Here is a 10,724-nt window from a genome sequence, read left to right on the forward strand (position 1 = left end):
TATGTTTGAAATATATTGATTCATACCACAGAGGTTGTTCTGGACTTAAGTGGTTAGGATAGGCAGAAAGCAGGATCGATAAGTACTGTAGACTGCTTGTATGGTTTCCGTGTGCCACTGGTCTGATCGATAATTCGTTGCTCTTTAATTGGTGGTTTTATCACGTCATACGTTAATAGGGCATCTACTCGGCATTAAGTTATAACAATGGTAAATGTGTTTCCACAACTGTTCACATGCATTAATGCAAGCGATAATTTATTAGCTGTGATACAGTATTTATTTTTATGTATACTGTAAAGTATATAGATCTCTGACCAGTGTAGCTTATACATCTATTTAAATTACAGTTGTTGAGAGTCCAGATCCAAATATTTCCTTTGCTAAGTCAAAAACTCTGTGTATCGGAAACTTTGCTAAAACACCAAGTTATTGTTTTATTAGTGTAATTCTTCAAGATCTACCATTTATAATATCCAGACTGATGACCATAAACTGTGCTCCACATTATGATGGGAGGAGAGTCAAAAAGATATCTGATTGTGTTATGAGTGTAAGATAATTAGTAAACCACTTCCCGTCATGACAGGAACACTTAAGCACTCGAGTAGGATATCCAGCTGAGTGATGTTGTACAATTGCCTTGACTCCATTCATTTTCCATATATTGTTGTGCTCTGATGTGACACCAGTACTCTAGTAATTCGCTTTGTTGACTTAAGTTTCCCCTTCTGATAAACTGATTGACATTGTGACTATGTGCTACTTTTTAATGGTTAGTGTCTTCGTTTCTCAGTAGTCACACTGATGTAACTACATTGTTCGTATCATACTAATCAATTTCGTCTCGTTTGCTAGATGAATAATGATTGAACGTACCTTAACTCCGCTTGTAGCTCTTCTAGATTTACTGCCGGTCCCAAGCCCGGGTAAAAGAGGAGGGTTTGGCATGGGATTAGCGACCCCATCCCGTAGAAAAGTTAACCCGCTAAAAAACGCCAACCAGAAAAAATAATTCCAACCATTTAAACTCTGCCCTGGGAGTTGAAGGAATAATTATGACGCCTCATGATGAAAGCCGAAATTTTTTGGAAGTCACGAGACCGATGCACCTTCTAACAACCAAAGCAACACTCTTTATAGGTACATGGAACTTCCGGACAATGTGGGAGACAGGAAAGACCAGCCAAATAGCAATGGAAATGAGGAGATACAACTTGGCAGTACTCGGCTCCTCGAAGAGGGGTAACAGGCGTAAGCAAGTAAAATAACCAAAAAGCACATACCTTAGAAATACGTGTTCGGTAGAAGTTTGCAAATTCATTTCTCCAAATAAGCATTCAAAATCAATAAAAGTAGTTATAATGAATATGTAAAGAAGTTTAGATTTACCTGTTCACCAGTGATTAAGTAACCTTGTTTTTCAATAGCTTTTTTAGTTATATTCAACCATAGATAATCCCATTTGGTTGATCGTAATTTAGAAAGATGAAATAACAGAACACCATTATTATATCCATAACCCTAAAATATAGATTATACATATGATCTATTATACTTTGCACAGATGAAATAAAATTGATTGGGTTGGATTTTCAACTATGGCATTAGTCTAACTGTAATCAGTATAAGAGCTACTTAAAACCTTTGATTATATATTATCACAGTTCCTTAATGATCTTAACTAGGAGTTGAGTGCTTATCTCATGGAGATCATTACAATTCTTCAAGTTTCTACATATACCTTCTAGTTTATATACACTAAACAACATATCACTTGCTTCCAAGTTTTTTAGTCAATTCAGGTTTATTTGGCTAGTAAGTACATTTCAACTTGATGAACACAATTCAAACGTAACTACAAAACAAACAAGGTATTCATAAGTTCTGAGGTAAATCATCTACATCCATAACTGCAGTCTGATATAAATAAGGGAGAAGTATTCAGCTTTAAATTACTATTGACTGATGAAAAGAAGTTTGTACGAGAATATCATCTATGGACGAGTCGATGACATTGACGATAGCATGTCATGGATTTTCGTATGGAATTCATTCATCCATACAGTTGAATATCATTTTGACATTATAGCTGATGCCAGATCGTGATTACCTTAGTTACTATTCATTTATTATTTATTTAAACACATAGATATTGGTACAAGGAAGCACCAGATACATATGCGCCGTACCAATCTCATTCGATTTGTGTGAGGGCTGTGATACTGCACAGGTGCCCAAACTCAAGCAGGTGGTTTTCATAGGGGGCACACCCGGAGCCTTTGACCTAAAGGTCTGATCCACAATCCAGTGAAGCATCGTGAAGAGATGCAGTCCCATGGTAGCTGGTGACCAACGATTGATTCATACGCCATTTGTTCCCTTAGGATACTGGAGCCCATGTGCACCATTGGCTTGGTATCAGGGTTTTCCAACTCCCCTAGGTGGTCGCTGCACATCCACCAACCTGGTTAAAGCGCCGGACATTTGCTTTTCGTCCTCTCATTTCCGTGAACAACACCCCCACCACGATAGGCAGTGAGTAGGACTTATGTGGCAGATGCTATATACGCGTGGTCATGTGAGAGCATTTCGAGAGGAAGAGTGGATTCTCCAGGTGGAGGCTAATCTATAACCTCATTTTAACACTTGTAAGTAGATGTGTTGTCTCTAGGTCAATTCAGCATCGTTCATTCTTTGTCCATAAATGATATTAATATACAAATGTGTAAATCGTTGTCAATGTAATGAAGTATTAAAATAATTTTCAACTTACTTTCCAGTTACTATTTAACTTAGTCATAACTTCTTGAAAATGTGGATTTTGTTCCAATCCGATACCTATGCTCTTTGAAAAAAAGAGACATAAAGATTTGTAAGCTATCAGAAGTATAAATATGAAACGATCATCAGAAAAGATCCTTTTGATAACATTTGTTAACTTGATATACAAAAATTTGATATTAATAGACTGTTAGTTTCATAGTTGAAATCATGAGTCAATTGAAGCTAGACCACCATCGAAAACCTGGAAGCACTGGACCACCGTTTCGTCTTATTATGGGACTCTTCAGTGGCAGTGCGCATCCACGATCCCGCCTCGCGAGCGAGATTCAAACCCAGGACCTACCAGTCTCACGTCAGAGCACTTAACCGACAGACCACTGAGCCGGCATTCAACGGTGTTAATTTCTAACTTCAACCAATCCATGATGTGTATTGGTTTGTTTTTCGTATTTTCAATCACTAGAGAAACCAAAAATTCATTGAAATCACAAATCCATCACATTTAAGTATTTGATTTAAAGTAGTAGGCTATTAATAAGTGGTATGTGGTAGTATATAATCTAAAATAGCCATGGTTGATTAAATTTAAATCGTACAATAATTTTAATATTTCAGACATGTTGATGAATAATTCTACAAGAACTTGAGCTCCTGGATGATATTTTGATGATATCAGGAGGTCGGTGGCGGCCCGAATAGCTCAGCGATAACGTCTCTGACTGAAGCTGAGTGACACGGGATCGAATCCGTCAGGGAGCACCAGTTCCCTCAAGATTGCAAATACACCTTGCTGATGAGTGCCAAGTAGCACGAAACCCGGGTTCAGGGTTTCCTGATTACCATCTCAAACCACCATCTTATCTCAACATAGTGCACGCAATATCGAGCCACCTAGACTAGTGGCCACATTTCAACTTGATCGATAGTATTCGATCAGCGCTAAGAAGGACTTGACATGGATGACATTGATCACCACTCAGTGATCAATCAATTGTGATTACGATGATATCAGTCTATGACTAAAACTACTTCAAAAACCTTTTTTATCATGATCATAATAAACTGGTGGCCTGCTTGAACATCTGTTCCACCTGTTTCTGCCATCTAGATATTTCAATAACTTATCTAATTTTGTTTCTTTTAATACATAATTAAGGCTATTACTCGCACAACCTATTCAGGTGTGTTTCTCAAATGTGTACAACCCTTCGTTGTAGGAGTCACACAAAACTCAATCAGTGATATCGTGGTTGCTGGCAATATTCATAGAAAATAATGTACATTATTTAGACGTCGATTGACTGCAAACATCTAACTGACGATCACTCAATATTTATCATGAGAATCGACCAAGAAGTAAGAAATGGGAACATGTTGAATTGCTTGGTACTGAGAATTCTATATTCTACGAAAATTATAATATTGAATAAAGCTAATGATAGTAACAATAATCATAGTACGTGGATTATCATGACTTTATGGTCCAATAGGAACTATGTCCTCAACACTCAGTCAAATATTTCTTTGTATGTATGAAGTAAGCTAAATAACATGTAGTTTTATGGTGTCGGTTACTTATATCCACATAAGTAGTATATAATGGTGATCGGACATTGAATATATTTCAGTAGAAGATCAATGACGAAAGAACGGAAACGAAACGCAATCGGTATGAAAATGCATGAACAGTGATAATCGGAGACGATGAACTGATGTTTGCAGAAGGTATGGTCAAGATTGAGACAATTGATTAATAGTTTGCATGTGAACAAATACAGACGAAGACAGTAAATGTAGACACAGCCTCTACATCAAAAGGCCTCAACATACACAAAAAAAAGCAAGATTCTCAAATACACCAACCATCAAAAGATCAACCCAATCACACTTGATGGAGAAACTCTGGAAAAGGTGGAAACATTTACGTACCTAGGAAGTATCATTGATAAACAAAGAGGATCTGATGCAGATGTAAAGGCGAGGATTCGAAAAACAAGTGCACCATTCCTACAATTGAAGAATATACAGAACTCAAAAAACTCTCAAGTAACTTCAAAGTGAGAATCTTCAATACAAACGTCAAGGCAGTCCTACCGTACGGAGCTGAAATGTGGAGAACTACTACATCCATCGTCAATAAAGTAAAAGTATTTATAAACAGTTGTCTTCGCAAAATACTCAACATTTACTGCCCGCATACCATCAGCAACAGCGTTTTATGAGAGAGGACAAATCAGCTTGCAGCTGAAGAGGACATTAGGAAAGACGTTGGAAGTGGATAGGACATACATTGAGGAAATCATCAAACTGCATCACTAGCCAAGCCCTAACTTGATATCTGGAAGGAAAGCGGAAAAGAGGAAGACCAAAGAACACATTACGCCAGGAAATAGAAGCAGATATGAAAAGGATGAATGTTAAATGTAAATAACTGTAAAGGATTGCTCAGGACAGGGTTGAATAGAAAATACTGTTGTGCGGCCTATGTTCCTTCACGAGGGGTAACAAGCATAACTAAGTAAGTAATATAGTTCTCATATTTTACTGAGATATTTTGTAATTTTGTGCTCACAATACATTCAATTGTCCCCCGCTTCCCGTTGTCTTCTTGTTCATTACCATTTCAATTCAGCTTAAACTTTTAACCAACTTTAATTATTGTAAAACATTTGAAAAAACACAAAAACAAACTGCACTTTAGAATTCATTAGGGTTGATCAATTTCGAATATCAGCACTTTTATAATCAATAATGAATAATAAACAAACCTGAGTTCCTGTAAAATAATCAAAATAATTCCATAACTCAATAATATCTGTATTAAGTAGTATATCAATATCTAGTACAATAACCTAAAAAAAAAAGAAAAAAAGGAAGTTTACATGAGTATAGATAAGTTACCTAATAAGAATAAACCAAATATTATCATTGTTTTAATATGATCAGCTCACTTACTTACGCCTGTTACTCCTCGTGGAGGAGTATAGGCCATCCACCAGTTTTCTCCATCTAACTCTGTCCTGGGAAATCTATGGTGCCGTGCTTCGCTAATCGTTCACCCTGATAACCATCATAATACAAATCTTAACGGTGTGTAAAATCAGAAGGTAAAGAGAAGCGGCAACTACATTTTTATTGACAAATGACGCCGGCCAGAAAGTTATAAGCATGTTGTGGTGTGGTCTACTTATATCCATATAAGTAGTATATGGTGTGGGTCAGACATAGAATGTATTTTGGCAGAAGACCGATGAGGAAAGAACTGAAATGAAACGCAAACGTCTGGAAAATGCATGAGCAATGGAATAAGAGAAGAAACAGTGAAGATTGAAACAATTGGTTGTTAATTTGCAAATTGACTGTTCATTGTTTGGTAATCAGAATTTATTGAGATAGTCTGTAATCTTTGCTTAAATACATTCGATTGTCCCCAGTCGTGTTCTGTTCACTACAATGTGAGTGAATATCAGCGAGCGAAACAAAAATGACATGTATTGGAGATGGCGGGGAAGCCAACTCACTTTTATTAAGCGTTAATCTATATTTATAGTCAGATAAGAATAAATGACAAACATGTGATAAATAGGAGAAGAAGTGTACAAACACCTACGCTCATACAAAAATGGTCAGAGTTAATAAGTGAATAATGAACAAGGTGAAAACATGATTCATGATGGATATGTGAATTGACTTGTCCAGAAGTAAGAATAAGGTATATGGGCTTGACGTATCAAACGATACTACAAATCCTTTCCAGTTAACGTTTATCCTTTTCATATCTGCTTCTATTCCCCACCGTAATGTGTTCATTGGTCTTCCTCTTTTCCGTTTCCCTTCCGGATTCCAAGTTAGCGATTGCCTTGTGATGCATTTTGATGATTTCCTTAATGTTTGCCCTATCCACTTCCAACGTCTTTCCTAATGTCCTCTTCAGCTGCAAGCTGATTTGTCCTCTCTCATAAAACGCTGTTGCTGATGGTATGCGGGCAGTAAATGTTGAGTGTTTTGCGAAGACAACTGTTTATAAATACTTTTACTTTATTGACGATGGATGTAGTAGTTCTCCACATTTCAGCTCCGTACGGTAGGACTGTCTTGACGTTCGTATTGAAGATTCTTACTTTGAAATTAGTTGACAGTTGTTTTGAGTTCCATATGTTTTTCAATTGTAGGAATGCTGTCCTTGCTTTGCCAATCCGCCTTTAGCTCTTATAGAGTTACTGCCGGATCCAAGCCCACACAGAAGCGAAGGTTTGGGCACGGGGTTAGCGACCCCATTCCGTAGAAAACTTACTCGCTAAAAAACGCCAACCAGAAAAAGTAATTTAAACCGTTTAAACTCTGCCCTGGGAGTTGAAGGAAGAATTATGACACCACAGGATAAAAGCCGAGATGTTTCGGAAGTCACGAGAACGATATCCTTTCTAACAATCAGAGCGATAATTATTATAGGTACATGGAACGTGCGGGCAATGTGGGAGACCTGGAAGAAAAGTCAAACTCAGAACACAAAGGTTTTTAATTCGACATTTGAGATTAGTTATAACGTTAAGTAAAGTTGATGTTTAAAAACATTTTATGTTACGACTGTATCGTGAATCAATACAACTTTTTAGATTTATCAATCAGAATTTCGATAATAATTTCTCCATATTGTGTATCCTATTCCGTTTGTAACTAAGTGTTATTAATCATTATCAATCACACATTCGAACAGATACGATGAATAATGATACGAGGCTAACTTAAACTAACTTAAACATCGCATTGCATTTCACTGCACTATATCAAATCGAGTTGCGTTCTGCTACACCATCTCGTTATCTCATACTCCAATCGCACCAGTGACAGGGACAACTTGATATTACATCAGCAGAACATTGAAACACTTTTCATTAATTGCACTACAGAGCAACAACACCAGATATTTGTGCAGGTGAATACCAACCAGAATCAGTTAACTCGGTTCTCTTCGACCACTTGTCGATAGCATGAAATAATTTGTCGTTACATGCAAGCAAACCTACATGTGGATTTACATCACATCTAAAACCATACACACTTCTAATTTTATGTGATTAATTAACAAGAATGATGGATAGTAAAATGTGAAACGATGGAAAAACCTGATTGCAGTAAACAGTTGATTATAGAAGAAACGTGAGAATAGTAATCATCAAAATAATCCTGAGTATTACACTTTCTGTAGTAGTCAATCCATCACAACACTTCAGGAAAACATACCACAACCGGTAACCGTTCATCATATTGTCCAATCAAAAGTAGGAGGGCATGACTAGTCGTTTTCTAGAATTGTCTAGGAGGTTTCCACAATGCACTGAGTTGTAAAATCAACGTATGTGAAATCTGGAGACATTTAAAAGAGTGTTTGTACCAATTCAGTCAAGTGTACTATTCATTTTGACAAACCAACAGATTGAGTTTTATGTAATTTTATAGTTGAAATCATGAGTCAATTGAAGCTAAACCACCATGGAAAACCTGGAAGCACTGGACGTCTGTTTCGTCCTATTGTGTGACTATCCAGTAGTGCTCATCTACGTTCTCGCCACATGAGATTCGAACCCAGGACCTATTAGTTTGGCGCTCAAGCGCTTGACCTCTAGACCACTGAGATGGCATCCAATGTTTCTGTCTAACTTCAACCAATCCATGGAACCGAGCAACCGACCACCATTGTCTTCAGTGAGATACTATCTAACAATATGGAAGATGCGATATCATCCATTAGTGATAAACTTCTTCGGTCTACCCTCATAAAGGAATAATGTGAGTGACTCTTCAAATAACGTTGGATCAGTTTTGAAATAAGGAGATGATGAAATTAATTTTAATGAAATGGAATCGATTTGGTCGCTACGTATAGTGGAAATGAAGATCTGTTCAAAATTGAACCGCCTGATTCCGACAATGTTACGAGGAATAGGAAAGCGTGTGGACACACCAACAATACTCCATTTATTTTGCTCAAAATGTCTGCAGACAGTAGTTTCGATAAGTAGATATTATCTGCGGAGAGATTATTGGTGAACAATTGTCGTTACGCAACTTTCAATACGGTTTCCTAAAGCCTTTCGAGAAATCTCACTTATGTTGATAATTGTTTAGAATTTAGTGAATTCACTAGATGTACAATTTGAGGAGTGGATTGCTGTATTCGGCTTCACTTGAAACTCAAAAGACCGGTTCCCTGTGTGTACAACCCATCGTTATTAGATAAGTAGTAAGAGAGTGTTGAGGAACTGGTTATTCTCAAATATGTGCAGCATTTGCTATGGACAACTCAAGGAGTCGTGTGTAATATATTCAGTGGATGGTTGTAACCGAAGGTTGACTTCTAGGTTTACTTGAATACTCAATTCAAAAATTATTCACACCAGCTAAATGTGGTTAAGGGTATTTTCATGAAACCTAATGATGGAAGATATTTTACTGAAACGGGTTTCACAGATTCATGCCTTCAGGTTAAAGAGAATGAATCTTTGAAACAGTTTTTGATTACCGATACTCACAAAGATATCATATCAGCGGTTATCGTTCGATGTAAAGACAACACCAGCGATATCATTAAATGTCACGTATATGTTTAGCATGTTGAAATTCGTGAAGTCGTAAACTACTACACTCATATCATTGATGATGCTACTCAAGGTGAAGTATTCTACCAACTCAAATTTAAACAATCCGATCCTTACTTAAGTGAAGAGTTTCAAATTCTTTGGGTGAACCACCAAGTTCTTCAGGCTAGTGACCGAAGAAGACAACCTCAGAGTCAATCCAGATAAAGTCAATGCAATTAAACGGAAGTCTGTTCCCAAAGTGTTGGACAGTTAGGAAAATTATTGATTACGCTTATTTTCAGGAATACATTAGTCCAATTTATGCACAAACTGTGACATTCATCGAGTTAACTATTATTGAGTGGCAAATGTGGATGTAATCGAATGAACCTCAGTGATCTTCGTAGAGTAAAAGTCATGATCTGACACGTTGTTATTCCACTATAATACTAAACTCAAAACTGTGGTAACGGTAGCTGGCTGAACTATGACACTAGGCAATCGTTTTACATGATTTCCTTTATGGGATAGAGAAGGCCATTTGTCGTGAAGTGTGGACACCTACAGGTAGAAAACGTATATACAATAAAGTCCACAAAAATAGGTTCAACCTGGTTTTCACATTCAAGAAGTTGCGTAAAATCCTCTAGGGTCGACGTTTGACATTACTTACCTACTTATGCCTGTTACTCCCAATGGAACATAGGCCATCGAGCAGCATTCTCCAACCCACTCTGTCTTGGGTCTTCCTTTCTAGTTCTATCCAATTTTTGTTCACTCTTCTCATTTTTGTCTCCATTTCTCGGTCTAATGTGTTCTCTGGTCTTGTCCTATTCCTTTAGCTCTCAGGATTTCATGAGAGGGCTTGCCTTGTGACGCAATTGAGTGATTTCTTCAATGTGTGTTGATTTTAACATGTAGTATGAAAATTTTTTTGCTGTAACATATGATATTGTTTTTGTTGTATTTTTTTGTCTAGGAAACCAGTACAAATATTTACAAATCAATATTCAAATGAGTGCAATAATAGTTGTAGTCAACGTGTTTACAGGGAGGTGGCGGAAGGGGGGAGGGTAAAGTTAATCTATTTTAATTATTATCAGAATGGGTTTTGTGGAAATGTCAGTATTTTCATAGTTGAAATCATGAATCAATTGAAGCTAGACCACCATGGAAAATCTTGAAGCACAGGATGGCCGTTTCGTCCTATTATGGGACTCCTCATCAGTGCGCAACCACGATCCCTCCCCGCGAAAATCGACCCCAGGATCTACCAGTCTCACGCCATCGCACTCAAACGATAGAACACTGCGCAAGCATCCGAGGGTGCTGAGGAGTTCCACAAGAGGATGAAAC

General features: G+C 37.3%; 1 protein-coding gene across 1 annotated transcript in view; it reads right to left on the reverse strand.

Annotated features, from left to right (window-relative positions):
• Positions 1–1,359: 1,359 nt before the first annotated feature.
• The window catches only part of Smp_155540 (glycosyltransferase-related), a gene marked incomplete at both ends in the record, with an annotated part of 16,138 nt that continues 6,773 nt past the window's right edge, over positions 1,360–10,724 (reverse strand). Inside the window, 3 exons of the mRNA XM_018798320.1 lie at positions 1,360–1,524; positions 2,777–2,848; positions 5,556–5,639. Of these exons, the coding sequence (XP_018646701.1) occupies positions 1,360–1,524; positions 2,777–2,848; positions 5,556–5,639 (321 nt within the window). The remainder of the gene's footprint in view (positions 1,525–2,776; positions 2,849–5,555; positions 5,640–10,724) is intronic.

This window comes from Schistosoma mansoni (genome assembly GCF_000237925.1).
Source record: "Schistosoma mansoni, WGS project CABG00000000 data, supercontig 0154, strain Puerto Rico, whole genome shotgun sequence".
Lineage (NCBI taxonomy): Eukaryota > Metazoa > Platyhelminthes > Trematoda > Strigeidida > Schistosomatidae > Schistosoma > Schistosoma mansoni.